General features: G+C 37.8%; 1 protein-coding gene across 6 annotated transcripts in view; it reads left to right on the top strand.

Annotated features, from left to right (window-relative positions):
• The window catches only part of LOC136825312 (uncharacterized), a 40,061-nt gene that overhangs the window by 10,203 nt on the left and 12,189 nt on the right, over positions 1 to 17,669 (top strand). For all 6 annotated transcript variants that reach the window (XR_010849296.1, XR_010849298.1, XR_010849297.1 and 3 more), the window contains exons 2-4: positions 5,463 to 5,669; positions 6,720 to 6,872; positions 14,373 to 14,822. Coding sequence is in view for 3 of the 6 variants with exons in the window: in XM_067081453.1 (XP_066937554.1) it covers positions 5,463 to 5,669; positions 6,720 to 6,872; positions 14,373 to 14,822 (810 nt within the window). In the remaining 3 variants the exon portion in view is untranslated. The remainder of the gene's footprint in view (positions 1 to 5,462; positions 5,670 to 6,719; positions 6,873 to 14,372; positions 14,823 to 17,669) is intronic.

Here is a 17,669-nt window from a genome sequence, read left to right as displayed (position 1 = left end):
ATATGTCTGAAAAGACTCAGGTTGTCTGAAAAGACTCAATTGCAGGAATCTGAAACACTCAATGGTTCAGACTGCAGGAGGATGGATCTGTCTGAATAAGACAGGTGATTAGTAAGTCTGAGGAGACCTTTTTGTTAAAATTTGATATGTCTTGGAAAGACGTGGTTGTTCTTGGCGAACGAATTTTAATATGTGTCTCGGAAGACGTAGTTGGATTTTGTCACGCTCGGACTTGGCCGGCTGTAGCGTGAAGTTAAGGAGTTGTTCTAACGAACTAAAATGATCAGTCCCGTAAGGGCTTAGATGTGTGTGAGCTACACTGTATAATGTCTCAAAAGGACTTAATTTTGGGTTCCCGCAGGAATGAGAAATTCTCGCCACGTGCGACGTAGAATTTTTGTATGAGTCTCTGAGGACTGGAATTTGGAGAAATTCTCGCCACGTGCGACGTAGAATTTTAGGAGTCTCTGAGGACTGGAATTTGGAGAAATTCTCGCCACGTGCGACGTAGAATTTTAGGAGTCTCTGAGGACTGGAATTTGGAGGAATTCTCGCCACGTGACGAGAATTTTAGGAGTCTCTGAGGACTGGAATTTGGAGGAATTCTCGCCACGTGCGACGTAGAATTTTAGGAGTCTCTGAGGACTGGAATTTGGAGGAATTCTCGCCACGCGATGCGACGAATTTTAGGAGTCTCTGAGGACTGGAATTTGGAGAAATTCTCGCCACGTGCGACGTAGAATTTTAGGAGTCTCTGAGGACTGGAATTTGTTAGGAGTCACTTAGGACTTGGAAATACGATTCGTCCCTTAGGACTTAGAAATTACTAACGGGAAACCCAAAGAAAAATGTATGCTGGGAAATGAATGGGAAAAAAAAAAAATGCTACACACGCGGGCATGGGCGGGGGTGAAGGACGCCTGACCATCACCGGAGTTATTTTTAGATTCGGGGTGAATGAACCCGTATATTTATACACCGTCTGGGATTCCGGGGAATTTCCCAGTCGTCTGAGAGGATAACAGTACAACGGCCTAGTGATTTTCCCTATAAGCGGAGTTTAAATTTCGCTTTCCTAACACCTAACTCGAATTCTAACTACACTGAGAGAATTGTCAGCAATGCAAGCTGACTTCGTCGTGTCCCATGTGGGAATTTATTCGCGCCTAAATAACAGTTCGCTAATTCGAAATGCGAAGTAAAATTTATCACAGAGGAATTTCTTTCGCACTATTCCTCGAAGCAAGAATATGGCAAGGATTTTAACACAGAGGAATTTCGCACTATTCCTCGAAGCAAAGGATGGTTAGCACTGGTTATTTCCTAACTACCTATCCTGAAAGGCATGCATTAACGAATCTAATACGGCGGTTCTTTTCTCTCAGTGAATACATGCGTCCCTATTTCTAATTCCTAGGAACAGTCACGATTGTAAAAGGTTTTGCTAAGATAAACACATTACTTACGTGGAATTTTCTGGATCTGTGTGCTGGTTTTACACATAAGGTTCGTAATTGTCTCGTACCCAGCTTAGCTTTGCTAATAGCTGATCTGGCAAGTTGCAAATGCAATAAAGCAACACTAGGGAACTGCAACTGCAAAACGAGATCTATGGCCAGGTCGCCATTTTTACGTTTTTCCGTGGTTTTAGTTTGAAATATGCTCTGTGAGACAGGTAGCAACAATTTAAGGTAATTTAGCCTTGTGATTCTGACTTCGTGGGTACGGGAAAACGTAAAAAAAGAGGAAAACAAAGGAGAATTTCATATGAGCATAGGGCTCTTGTTACTGAGGGAAATATTACGTAAAACACGTGGGCAAATTTAAAGGAGTGTATTTACATAAATGATATCAGTACGGGAAAGAGGAACTCAAGTAGATTACTATCCTGAAGGAGATTCCTACTGGATTGAATGAAACTGGGGATTCAGACACAGTCCGAGAAGCTTCCACGAAATAGGATCCTCTGAAATGAGAGATATGCACATTATACGCCAGTAATGAAAATAGACAAAAGAATAATGAATTCGAAGCTGCACTGAGGGTGCCAAAGGAGTAATAAAGAATTAATACTGCCGATGCAAGAGGCGCACGGACATTAGACAAGGGCGATTTCTGGCTTTCTCTTTAAGCAAATATTATGAGACAAAAGCGTGACTGAAATGGGGTTCTTCCAGGGCACTTTACCTTAGCAGATTTTCCGAGGGTGCGTAGAAGGCAGTCCGTGGATGACTTGCGATTTCCGAGGGCGAGTTTCTTCCACGTGGTGAGGTGCAAGGGCTTCCGTAAAGGGGCAAGGCGATGGGGACTCCTCGAAACTCCAAGCAATGGCGTGTGGGCTCGAGGAATACGGTCGAAGGGCACGAGGAAAAGTATACTTTGGTAAGGGCCACGTGGTTAGGATGCAAGGGCATCGATGGGGCCAGGTGTTGACGGCGTCTTCACTCCATATCTTTCCAGCCCGCGTGTGTGTCGAGACCTCGTGGGCTTTTGCTTTTATCCTCCTATGGGGCAGGGGTGCGCCCAACACAGATGTTTGACTCATTGCACCTGCTGCCCGCAGGGGAGGTTTTGGCCTGTAGGAGAGACACCCAAGCCAGAATACTTTTGCCTCGAAGGAAAGATCTTTATCAAAAATGGGAGCGCCTTTAATCTTTTAAACCCTTGTTTTTAGGTCGATAGACAGATGGTTTATCGATCGGCCGGCTGGCAGTAAATGAAACACAACAGAACAACCAACCACAACAAAGGAGGGGGGGCAGGCAATTTGCTAGCGAATTCTTGCTAATCATAATATATATATATATATATATATATATATATATATATATATATATATATATATATATATATATATATATATATATATATAATAATCTTCGCCTCCAACGCTGTGTGACATAAAGGTCCTTTGTGAAATTACTTTTATCTGCTACATATCCCCAACTTCCCTTGTAACAGTTCTCATCCAATAAGGTCTAGATATTCCAACTCCTCTGGAGTCTACAGAGGCGCCATGCTTGGAACTTCAGTGCACCGTATCCCAAGGCAAAGCCATACCTACAAGTGGGTTGTGGACCCCATGAGGGTGGAAAAAAGTTAAGTATATCTTAGTTTTACCAGACCACTGAGCTGATTAACGGCTCTCCTAGGGCTGGCCCGAAGGATTAGATTATTTTACGTGACTAAGAACCAATTTGTTACAACAGCTTATTGTGGAATCCGAACCACATTATAGCGAGAAATCCATGAGGGTGGAAATACCTATACAATTCATAACAGCCTCTTCGCACGAAAACAGTGGCAAGCACATTATCACTTCTGCAGAATGCGAGGATAATAATAGTATACTTACTATCATGCGAAACTCGCCAAATGGCTGAGGGTAATGGGTTGCAGCCCAATATCCTGTTTATATATTATACTGTTGTATTACAGTAAAAGACACATATATACACACACACACACATATATATATATATATATATATATATATATATATATATATATATATATATATATATATATATATATATACAGTATATGTATATATATATATATATATGCATATATATATATATATATATATATATATATATATATATATATATATATATATATATATATATATATATATATATATATATATATATATATATATAAATATATATATATATATATATATACAGAAAATGACAGGCATAAGTTCAGTTCAATACCAAGTGCTTTCACGTGTTGTTTATTCACGCATCGTCGGGGCACAAATGAGACATTTTGAAAAGAAGGTTACAAGGTACACAAAAAGAACAAAAATACCAGATGGTTAATTGTCAAAGGGTAATAAACAAAAAGATAATCCAGGATAATCCGGGATCACGCGGTCGCAAACTAAAACTATCGACCTAACCCGAAGAGATACGGAAGCTTAGCCATACAAAATCCAAAAACATATAAAACTGTATAGTCTGTACATACATACACACATATATGTACATATATACTTATTATGCATATATATACATTTGTATATATATACATATACATATATACACACACACATATATATATATATATATATATATATATATATATATATATATATATATATATATATATATATATATATAAGGCCATTCTCTACTGATGCCCCTCGTAAGTAGCTCTTATCAAAAAAATCTAATTTCACTGACGTGGTCGACCTTTATATGCTAAATCAAGGACAGTCCTGTACTGCTGAAGTCGTAGTCGTCCACCGAATTGACTACTTGATATTCCATAGCAAAAAGAGTCAAGAGCAGATTATCGAACAACTACTGACAATGCGCTACTTTATTTATACCCTGAATTCACTCTAGCACTTCCTGGACATTTAGGTCCTATCATTCTATTCCCAATTTCTCTCCATGTAACCAGTCTCTACATATTTCTCTCCTTCTTTTCCCCACATTGTGAATTATACACTATTCAGCAACTGACCGTCCTCCATTCTCTGACACGACCAACAACTTGCAAACAGTGATTCATCTGGCACTTATGCTGCCAAATTTGGTACTGCTTTGCTGTTCCTCATTTCTTGCCTGTCTGTCTGTCTCAAGTGGATTCGTCTCGACAGCTTCTACATTAATTTCTTCCATTTGCACTCAACGTGTACACTTCTTCTCTATAAAAGAGAGCTAGCGCTACAGTTCCACCAAACAAATGTAATTCATTTTGTTACCCTCGACGTTGAGAGATTACCGCAAGTTGAGGAGAGGTGGAAGACCATCATCAGAAACAGTTATTTTGCATATGTCACACAAGGTCAGAAAATCGTATTACGCCATTATCACAAAATTATGACATTGCCAAGAAATCACAGGGAATTAAGAAAAAAAAAGCCCTATTTCGAAAACCCTTTTGCCACACAGGGCTTGTTGGCTGACATTGCAAAGGCTGAAAGGATAAGCACTATGTCACTTTCAGCTTAATGGGAGTTCGAGAAGTTGGCTACAAGATAGCTATTTTGAATATAAATGACATCAAGGATCAAAGACTGAAACTATGAAAAACCCCGCAGTTGCATTAAGAAGTAATAGTTACCGGGAGATGGACAGCGAGATGGAAGAAACGAGCTAAAAAGTGGGCTGAAGGGACGCTGCAAACACCCTTTAGTAATGCTAACAGTGACTAACCGATACACAATCATAATAGGCCTCCACATAATTCACTGCTGCCTTTCACAGTAACTACGACTATCCTTCAGTGAAAATACGGGGATTTTCTGCTCTTTACTTCTTTTCTGGACAAAATCTCTTCAGTGCGTTCAAACACATTAATCTTACCTAGGCATAAAAATGAACTGTGTGTTGTGTCCACCACAGATTTTGAGGTTATGCTAAGAATGTCTCTACAGTTTCAAATTACATTTTCTTTCTTCAGTTAACTTACCTCTCTACATTACTTTTCTTTGATATTCATTTCAGGTTGTTTCCTTTATCCGGTCAATGAAGGGAAGAGCAGTCCTGCGTACAAGATCACAGGCAACGGCGAGCATTTCGTGACTGTCAACCGCATCTTCAGGGAAGGAAACTTCGTTCAGATCTTGGATCAACAAGACGATATTGTTGTAGACTTGAGAGAAGGATCTTCATCTAAAAAAAGTTGCTCCTTCAATTTTCTAACTAATGACAGTAAGAGTCAATACCACTTATAACAGAGCGTAAATTATAAATCCGAAAATAATATGACTGAGCAGGAAGACAAATAGAATAGAATGTAGAATTCAGGCCACAATCCAAGCTCTGGGACCCATGAAATCATTCATTACTGAAACAGAAACTGACGGTAAAAAGGATTGCAAGGGGTAACAGGAGGAAAACCTTGCAGTTGCACTGTCAATCAATTGTTAGGAGAGGGTGGAAAGTAAGATGAAAGAAAGAATATGAGCGAAGGACGGTAAAAGCAATGAAAGGGGTTGCAGCTAGGTGCCGAAGGGACACTGCAGAGAACCTAAGTAATGCCTAAGGTGCACTGCATGAGGTGCACTGACGCCCTACGGGGGGAAGACAGAACTAGAAGGGGTTATGTAATAATTATTACAATTATTCTATAATTATTCTTTTGTGCTGTCTCAAGTCAGCAAACAAATCACATTCTCATAAGTTTCCGCTGAATCCTTTTGTGATAGGCCGTGTAGTTTAGCACAGTTCACACAATTAAGAGGCACCTCTTCCTATTTGGAAAAGTAATTCTGAAACAAGATGACAACTCCCAAAAGCCCTATTAAATCTAATAAAACTTATCACACACACATACAGTAATCACACACACACACACACACACACAGTATATATATATAATAAAAGATGCATCTGTTCCAAATATATATATATATATATATATATATATATATATATATATATATATATATATATATATATATAGATATATATATATACAAATAAAATGTATATATATTTATATATTTTCCACATATATAGTGTATATACACATTTTGTTATATATATATAATATATATACATATTAAATACACATACATACATACACACACACACACACACACACACACATATATATATATATATATATATATATATATATATATATATATATATATATATATATATATATATATATATATTTACTTAAACACATACACGCACGCATATATGTATGTGCTGCCTTTATCATCTATTCTTTCTTTCTTTATGTATATCCAGATTACACGACGCTTGTCTTCCGACGTCAGGATGATAAACTGACGGTGCACAAGAGAAACTCACTGGAAAAGGAGTGTGATATATCCAAACCCACTGAAACGCTGACCGTCAAGAGCAATGAGATGGTCAACATTGCTTTCAACTGTCCTGGGAGTAAGTTACGATTACTGTTTTTATTTTTTTTTCCTAGAGTCCCAGTCCATGGCAAAGCAGACACATAATGAGAATTTTTTCTTTTACAATACGGCGTGTCCAATATTAATAGCAAAATTTACAGTCATAGCACTCGAAGCAAGGAAAGTCTTCAATTTTAGTTTTCTGTAAAAGGAAACTATTGTGCCTGCTTTGTCTGTCCGTCTGCACTTTTTCTGTCCCCCCTCAGATCTTAAAAACTACTGAGGCTACAGGGCTGCAAATTGGTATGTTGAGCATCCCCCCCCACCCCATCATCAAACATACCAGATTGCAGCCCTCTAGCCTCAGTAGTTTTTTTTCATTTAAGGTTAAAGTTAGCCGTGATCATGCGTCTGGCAACGCTGAAGAACATGCCACCACCGGGCATTGGCTGAAAGTTTCATGGGCAGCGACTCATACAGTGTTATACCGAGACCACTGAAAGATAGATCTCTTTTGCGGTGGCCTTGAATATATGCTGTACATTAAACTCGATGGCGCCAAAGAAACTTCGACGCATTTTTTACCTGTTTCTTGAATGACTTGATATTTTCAGTCCTGGTGACTTGAGTGGGAGCTTACTGTATAATCTCTGAGCGGCAAACTCAAAGCCTACCTTCGAATTGAAATCCTGGCTCAAATAACGTGAGACCGTATACAGCCACTCTTGTGTTGACTCCATCCGTTGGCTGTATTATACACAGAACAGAATACAGAATCTAGGCCAAATGCCAAGCGCTGGGACCTATGAGGTCATTCAGCGCTGAAAGGGAAACTGACAGAAAGCAGGTCTGAAAGGTGTAACAGGTGGAAAACCTCACAGTTGCACTATGAAACAACTATTAGAGAGGGTGGGAAGTCAGATGGAACAGTTAAAGAAATGAAAGAAGTTGCAGCTAGGGGCCGAAGGGACGCTGCAAAGACTCTTAAGTAATGCCTACAGTGAACAACACGACTTTTAATTATTTTGGACACCCAGTCTTGATAGCTTGGCGATTCATTACACATATTTTAAACATTATTCAAGCTTTGATAGGGAGCCAATGCGACTCAGTACAGTGCAAATACAACATCACGCGGTGCAACACCCTTTATTAATCTTGCCGCTCTATTTTGTCTACTTTGCAGCTTTCTAAGCTGCATCTAAGGCAGATTATGATTAATAGCGTCGCAGTAGTCTACTCTGTGACACAATAAGTTTTGTCATAGAACACTCAAGATGTTTTTCAACAAAGGCAATAAAGACCATGGCCTGTAACCATTACAAAATCACTGATCTGAACACTAAGAGTCAGATTGCAGTCCACTACTACACCAGAGTCACGTACTTTGTCAGCAATCGAAACTACATTACTATTATATTTAGCCGATAATCATCAAGGTTTCTTAAACCCTTTTCCTTCCAAGTAACATATTCAGTTTTATTTTCATTTTTAATTTCACTTGCTTAAATGTCATCTACTCCTTTAACACTGGTAAGAACATTAATTTTCTCATTTTTATCTTTAATACTGTTTATGTAAAAATAAAACTGGGTTTCATCTGCAAATAGCTTGAACTTTACCTCATGTCTCTGTAGTATGACTGACAAGCCAATAGCGTAAATACAAAATAAAACTGGACCTAGTGCACTTCCTTGTGGTACTCCTCTTCTTAATGTTTCTTAAGGTGAGTCCAGTTCCAAATCTGTATTTTCTATCACACAGGTGGTTTTTCAAATACTCAAAGGTTTCTCCAGTAATACCAGCTGCCTGTAAATCATTTCGAAGTAGTTCACGTACAACTGTATCAAAAGCAGCGCTGAAATCGAACAATACCAGAATTCAACATTAGCTTTCATCCAAAATTCGTAACAGATCTTTTACAGCAGAGTAAGCAGCTGTATGTGCAGGATATGATTATCTATAAGCCGACTGACCGACTATCAGGTAGAGCATTCACCCTTTTGCGGGTGGCTAATTAGTTGCTCATGAATTACATATTCTAAAATTTTGGACATAAAATGTACATTCGAAACAGGCCTGTGTGAACTTACTTTGGTGGTCATGTGTACCTTTCAAGATCGGTTTAACAGCCACTTCCTCAAATGCGGGGAATTTGCATTCAGAAATACTGACATTTATAACTCTATTTTAACAACAAAGCAAGAAATATTTTCCACCCCAACCAGTTTAGATATTGGCATCGGGTCAACTGCACAGTTTGTTTGCATTGTCTTGTAAATAATGGTTATTTACACGATTAAATCATCTCAATTACTATCATTTGCTGTCAGTGTAGTATTCATCAGATTCGGCGTTTCAACAGAAGTAATAATTAGGTTCTAAATTTTCTCCTTAAAAAATTAAGGAAAATTATTAGAGAGTTCTTGATCAAAGAAACCTTCAGGGAGCCTTTGTTCCTTTACATTGCCAGTTAAAAGCTGTCCTGAAGTCTCTGTACTTCATTCCTATCCGTTCCATCATCTAGGGTTTTCTGATGATATTCAGATTTCCTCTTCCTCGTTGGATAATTGCAATGCTTTCTAACTGTTCTGTATTTTTCCCGTGCATCTTCAGTCTTTAACCTTCCCCATATTTCTCTTTAAGTCTTTTGTCCCCTTTTCAGTCTCAGAATTTCACTACTGAACCATGGGATCTTCCTTAATGATTCTGCATTTCTCCATTAACGGGCACATCATATCATACTCACTTTGATCTATCCGATTATAAACACTCCAACGACAATTCACACCGTCTGCCTTCAATAGGTCAAGGTTGCCATGATCACAAGGAATCTTCATTTATTCTCTGGACCACTTGATTATAAAACTATGCGCAGAAAAGTTTTATCTGTTCCTAAAAGTTTTTTTCTTCGATCACACTGTATTTCAGTATCGGTATTCTAAAAGATGTGAGCTTCTGTAATGGGGACATGGCGCACTTCTCTCACTATTATTTTCTGAGTCACCTGAAACAAGACCCAGTGTGTGTCCAGTCGAAGATGTTACCCATTCAACATTTATCAATCAATGTGATTTCAATAACTCATTAAAAACAACTGTATTAAGCCTTTCTGAATCGTCCATCCACACACCAAAATTCTGAATCGTCCATCCACACACTAAAACTCTGAATCGTTCATCCACACACTAAAATTCTGAATCGTTCATCCACAAACTAAAATTCTGAATCGTCCATCCACGCACTAAAATTCTGAATCGTCCATCCACACACTAAAATTCTGAATCGTCCATCCACACACCAAAATTCTGAATTGTCCATCCACACACTAAAATTCTGAATCGTCCATCCACACACTAAAACTCTGAATCATCCATCCACACACTAAAATTCTGAATCGTCCATCCACACACTAAAATTCTGAATCGTCCATCCACACACTAAAATTCTGAATCATCCACCAACACACTAAAATTCTGAATCGTCCATCCAAGCACTAAAATTCTGAATCGTCCATCCACAAACTAAAATTCTGAATCGTCCATCCACAAACTAAAATTCTGAATCATCCATCCACACACTAAAACACTGACTTGTCCATCCATAGACGAAAATTCTGAATCATCCATCTACACACTAAAATTCTGATTCATCCATCCACACACTAAAATTCTGAATCGTCCATCCACTCACTAAAATTCTGAATCATCCATCCACTCAGTAAAACTCTGAATCGTCCATCCACACACTAAAATTCTGAATCATCCATCCACACACTAAAATTCTGAATCGTCCATCCACACACTAAAATTCTGAATCGTACGTCCACAGACTACCATTCCAAATCGTCCATCCACACACTAAAACTCTGAATCACCCATCCACACACCAAAATTCTGAATCGTTCATCCACACACTAAAATTCTGAATCGTCCATCCACACACTAAAATTCTGAATCATCCATCCACACACTAAAATTCTGAATCGTCCATCCACACACTAAAATTCTGAATCGTCCATCCACACTGAAATTCTGATTCATCCATCCACACACTAAAATTTTGAATCATCCATCCACACGCTAAAATTTTGAATCGACCATCCGCAGACTAAAATTCAGACTCGTTCGTCCACAGACTAAAATTCTGAATCATCCATCCACACTAAAATTCTGAATCATCCATCAACAGACTAAAATTCTGAATCGTCCATCCACGCACTAAAATTCTGAATCACCCATCCACACACTAAAATTCTGAATCGTCCATACACAGACTAAAATTCTGAATCGTCCATCCACGCACTAAAATTCTGAATCACCCATCCACTCCAATTCTGAATCGTCCATCTAAACTCAAATTCTGAATCGTCCATCCACACACTAAAATTCTGAATCGTCCATCCACAATCTAAAATTCTGAATCATCCATCCACACAATAAAATTCTGAATCGTCCATCCACACACTAAAATTCTGAATCGTCCATCCACAGACAAAAATTCTGAATCATCCATCCACACACTAAAATTCTGAATCGTCCATCCACAGACTAATATTCTGAATCGTCCATCCACAGACTAAAATTCTGAATCGTCCATCCACTCACGAAAATTCTGAATCATCCATCCACTTACTAAAATTCTGAATTATCCATCCACTGACTAAAATTCTGAATCATCCATCCACACACTAAAATTCTGAATCACCCATCCACAGACGAAAATTCTGAATCGTCTATCCACACAATAAAATTCTGAACCATCCATCCACACACTAAAATTCTGAATCATCCACCCACTGACTAAAATTTTGAATCGTCCATCCACACACTAAAATTCTGAATCGTCCATCCACACACTAAAATTCTGAATCGTCCATCCACACACTAAAATTCTGAATCGTCCATCCACACACTAAAATTCTGAATCGTCCATCCACACACTAAAATTCTGAATCGTCCGTCCAGACTAAAATTCTGAATCGTCCATCCACAGACTAAAATTCTTAACTGTTCACCAACTGACTAAAATTCTGAATCATCCATCCACAGATTAAAATTCTGAATCATCCATCCACACACTAAAATTCTTTATCATCCATCCACACACTAAAATTCTGAATCGTCCATCCACACACTAAAATTCTGAATCGTCCATCCACAGATTAAAATTCTGAATCGTCTATCCACAGACTAAAATTCTGAATCATTCATCCACACTAAAATTCTGAATCGTCTATCCACAGACTAAAATTCTGAATCATTCATCCACACACTAAAATTCTAAATCGTCCATCCACAGACGAAAATTCTGAATCGTCCATCCGCAGACGAAAATTCTGGATCATCCATCCACAGACTAAAATTCTGAATCGCCCATCCACAGACTAAAATTCTGAATCGTCCATCCACACACCAAAATTCTGAATCGTCCATCCACACACTAAAATTCTGAATCATCCATCAACAGACTAAAATTCTGAATCATTCATCCACAAATTAAAATACTGAATCATCCATCCACACACTAAAATTCTGAATCATCCATCCACACACTAAAATTCTGAATCATCCATCTACACACTAAAATTCTGAATCATCCATCCACTGACTAAAATTCTGAATCATCCATCCACACACTAAAATTCTGAATCGCCCATCCACAGACGAAAATTCTGAATTGTCCATCCCATCCACACAATAAAATTCTGAATCGCCCGACCACAGACGAAAATTCTAAATTGTCCATCCACACACTAAAATTCTGAATCATCCATCTACACACTAAAATTCTGAATCATCCATCAACAGCCTAAAATTCTTAATCATCCATCCACTGACTAAAATTCTGAATCGTCCATCCACCCACTAAAATTCTGAATCATCCATCCGCAGACTAAAACTCTGAATCGTCCATCCACACACTAAAATTCTGAATCGTCCATCCACAGACTAAAATTCTGAATCGTCCGTCCACAGACTAAAATTCTTAACTATCCATCAACTGACTAAAATTCTGAATCATTCATCCACAGATTAAAATTCTGAATCATCCATCCACACACTAAAATTCTGAATCATCCATCCACACTAAAATTCTGAATCGTCCATCCACAGATTAAAATTCTGAGTCATCCATCCACAGACTAAAATTGTTAATCATCCATTGACAGACTAAAATTCTGAATCGTCCATCCACACACTAAAATCCTGAATCATCCACCAACAGCCTAAAATTCTTAATCATCCATCCACTGACTAAAATTCACTAAAACTCTGAATCATCCATCCGCAGACCAAAATTCTGAATCGTCCATCCACACACTAAAATTCTGAATCGTCCATCCACACACTAAAATTCTGAATCGTCCGTCCACAGACTAAAATTCTGAAACGTCCGTCCACAGACTAAAATTCTTAATTATCCATACACTGACTAAAATTCTGAATCGTTCATCCACAGATTAAAATTCTGAATCATCCATCCACACAATAAATTCTGAATCGCTCATCCACACACTAAAATTCTGAATCGTCCATCCAGACTAAAATTCTGAGTCATCCATCCACAGACTACAATTCTTAATCATCCATTGACAGACTAAAATTCTGAATCGTCCATCCACACACTAAAATCCTGAATCATCCATTCGCAGACCAAAATTCTGAATCATCCCTCCACAGACTAAAATTCTGAATCGACCATACAGACTAAAATTCTGAATCATCCATCAACAGACTAAAATTCTGAATCATCCATCCACAGACTAAAATTCTGAATGGTCCGCCCGCAGACTAAAATTCTGAATCATCCATCCACAAACTAAAATTTTGAATCGTCCATCCACAGACTAAAATTCTGAATCCATCCATCCACAGACTAAAATTCTGAATCGTTCATCAACAGGCCAAAGTCCCCATAGATATAGAATTTCGCAGCAATCATATCAATCTTTTCAAGGAATAGGACACATTCCTCGGCGAACACATTGACACTCTACCACGGTCTACTGACAACAATAAATGATATAATCTTATCTAAGTATTTGAAGCCTACCTCCACACTTTCAAAATTAGTACTTAAAAATGATATAATTTCAGTATGCGATCCTGAACGGAATTTCACAAAAATCCGTGCAGCGCAAATTATCTGTGCTTGGATTTAAAAAAAAAAAAATTCAATATATGCGCCAGAGTTCAAGGGCAGGAAACGAAGAAGCTATCGCATCGAAAATAAATCCGAGTAATAATATTCGGTCTCAACCAAACTTCCATCATTCAGGAATAAAGTTTCTTTAACATTCTGGCTATAATTATTGACAATTTTATAATATTCAGCCACAACTTTTATATTTCGTACCCGTCGACTATATAGCCCCAGCATCAGCTTGACTCTGGCTGCATAAAAGCAATATTGTTTGCACAACTATCAAAAGATGCAGAAAAGTTCATGTTATTTTACTGGAAACAACTGTGTTAACTACATCATCATTATAGTATATAATCCTTTGTTCAGAAAAAGTGTTCTTTCTTTCCAGGTTGCTACAGCTTTGAAAATACGACGTTGCACGCCACTCTCAAAAAAGGAGATCTTAGTTTCCCGATCTATGGAAGGATAAAAGAATCAGCAGACAACAAGATTCTTAAACTGTCAGTCATGAAAGGAAAACACGATAGTGTAAAATTTGAGGTGGAAGGGCAGAACTCTGACTCGAATAGTGATGACTGGTTCTCCTTACAATTTAAAACTACATTGGGCCCTTACGTGAATGGATCACCTGGACATTATCCTTTGACACTGACCGTAGACTCTCCTTGGAAAATAAAGGGGGACAAGAGCAGTACACTTGTTAACTTACCAACGGAAGATCTGTACCTGAACTTCAATGGAACAACCAACGTCAAGTGGGCAGCAACTTGCAAACCTGACAGAGGCGCGTGGTCAGCCTTAGTGCCAGAGAATGCTTGTTCACTATATCGAGATTTATGTGAGTAGTTTTTTTGTCTGTTAACTATGCCGATGGTTTAGGTGTTTTTTTTTTGCATGTTCACTATATCGACATTTAGTTCTTTTTTTTTCCTATTCAGATTCCATTTTTGTGGCAAACTGCTGTTCGATTTTGCGTTTCTTTGATCACTTAACGTCAAGTGTTGCGCTTTTAACGATGAGAAGACATGCATGAATTTTTATTTATGATCAGAATCACTTTATCTAAAATCAAAATACCGCTGTTCAACTATTATATGATTCACACAAGCCTCAAAGCTAAATGCTTTCATCCCATAGAACCAAACCTCACTCACCACTCACTTTCATAAACAATCCACTCCCTTACGCAACTGTTCTGTTTTCTGCCCAGTGCAGTGGTCAAGATGAAGGGAGGCGCTCACTCTGGTTGTTCGGGCTCCACTTATAAAACTGCTGAAGATAATATAATAAATTCCTGGCGATTGACGGCGATGTTTACAAAATAAAGGCTTTAAACACAAAAACACTTTGCGTAACTCTGTCAATTAGGGTTAAAATTAACTCTAAAGGACAGATATTGAATAGATCAGGTCGCCAGTTAACACTAGTTAACAAAGAATAGAGGATTATGTCATAACCACATGAATGAATTCAGCAAACTTACTGGAATACTAGTTTAAGCATATTAAAATGAAGTGGATTATTTACAGGAGCTACCAGCAGTTCAAAATATTAGTTCCTCTAAGAATAAACACCTCAGTGCTATAAGGACATGAATGCAACAAATTTATGTGCCTCTCAGATGCTTATAATATAAGGCAATTAACTGCAAGGTCGAATTGAGGCTTCTTGGTACTGATGCTGCAGATGCTTCTCCAAGAAAGAGGATTTTTGTTCAGGCAGTTAATTGCCTTATAATATAAGGCAATTAACTGCAAGGTCGAATTGAGACTTCTTGGTACTGCTGATGCAGATGCTTCTCCAAGAAAGAGGATTTTTGTTCAGGCCTAAGGCGTACAAAATTCTGGAAAAAGACTTATCCAGATAATCTTGTCTTAATGAAACTCTCACTTGTCATTACTTAATCACAAGGGCATGACTCTTATGTCAAGAGTAATACTTTTAACACCATGGAGGATAAGTTATGTGACTTCACTAGACAACAATAATTGTACTTAATAGATGACTTCATAAATGGGATATGATTTACTAGGATTTTTTAGTCAGAGACTGTTTAAGAGAGGAAAATTTGAAGCAGGAAAAATTAGCGTTTCAGTCGAAGGGAAAGAGAACTGGGAGTAACTGTCAAATCAGACTTACCGCTCGGTTAGCTAGCGCAGTGATCAGTTGCATAAGATTCCTTGGTCCGTTGGAATAACAATTTTCTCCCTCGTTTGAACAAAGGAGTGCTTGGAGGACAACACGGACACGTCCGTGTTCTGTGGCAGCTGAGTGGGGAGTCTCCTGATGCTGGGGCAGCTTCTCGCTGTTTTCTTCAAAACTCCACCTAGACAGGGCCTGACCTGAAATGACAATAGACTCGTCAGTACACAGGAAAGAGAAAATTGGGTTTTAAGGACAGTATAACTGGCCAAGCAAAACTGTATCCCCGTATGACCTTTAAGCTAAAAGTCTCGCCGTTGGCGAATTTAATTTGAAAACACTGCTTCCTGCTCGCCTTTTCTCACGCGAGAAATCTGTATTCTTCCTAGCTTTAACTAGAGAACTAATTCTATTCTACTAAGAGGCAAGGAGAGAGGTCAGAACAACAAATGTTTATATATATATTATATATATATATATATATATATATATATATATATATATATATATATATGTATATATATGTATATATATGTATATATATGTATATATATATATATATATATATATATATATATATATATATATATATATATATATATATATATATATATATATATATATATATAGTGTTTGTTCTGTTAGCAACATAATGTGATGTAATGCAGTCGTCTTAGTGATCTGTCTTCTTCAAGAACGCTATATATATATATATATATATATATATATATATATATATATATATATATATATATATATATATATAGTGTTTGTTCTGTTAGCAACATAATGTGATGTAATGCGGTCGTCTTAGTGATCTGTCTTCTTCAAGAACGCATTTCCTTAAATGTACAAGAAAAACACTTTTGCCCTTCCCTTTCCTCCCTCATTTCGGGAAATGTATTTATATGAAATCTCATCGAATCAACGACCACCTCTATGCTTTACAAGTCTTTACAACAGCTTCTTATGAAAAGCAATTTCGTGAACAGCTGGTTGGAATTATCAGTGATTCTGTTATTCTCACAGTCACAGAAATGGAAATGGAATGGAATATTAAGTTTAGGCTAAACGCTAAGCACCAGGACCTATGAGGTCACTCAGCGCTGGAAAGGAAATTTGACTGAAATTTGACTGAAAGGTGTAACAGGAGGAAAACCTCGCAGTTCCACTATGAAATAATTGTTAGGAGAGGGTGGATAGCAAGATGGAAGAAAGATATGAATGGAGGTACAGTAAAAGGAATGAATTTCCTAGGGGCAAAGGGGCGCTGCAAAGAGCCTTTCAAAACAATTTTGCACCCCAAGAGGTGCACTGACCTCCACCTCATTTCAAAGAAACGGGATGAAGGAAATGAAAAATGGGTAAAAAAATCTTAGTTGGGAATCAGAACGCTCTCAAAGCATTTTCTCGTTACATGGTGAGAAGTTCTGAAGCAATTTGTTTTCCAGGCGTTATCAAAGCATTTTCTGTTAAATGAAGAGTTCTGAAGCAATTCGTTTTCCAGGTGTTGTGAAAGCATTTCTTGTTAAATGATGAGAAG

This window comes from Macrobrachium rosenbergii, chromosome 37 (genome assembly GCF_040412425.1).
Source record: "Macrobrachium rosenbergii isolate ZJJX-2024 chromosome 37, ASM4041242v1, whole genome shotgun sequence".
NCBI classification, from domain to species: Eukaryota; Metazoa; Arthropoda; class Malacostraca; order Decapoda; family Palaemonidae; genus Macrobrachium; species Macrobrachium rosenbergii.
Note: the sequence above shows the minus strand (reverse complement) of the source record. Positions and strands in the feature narration are given on the sequence as shown.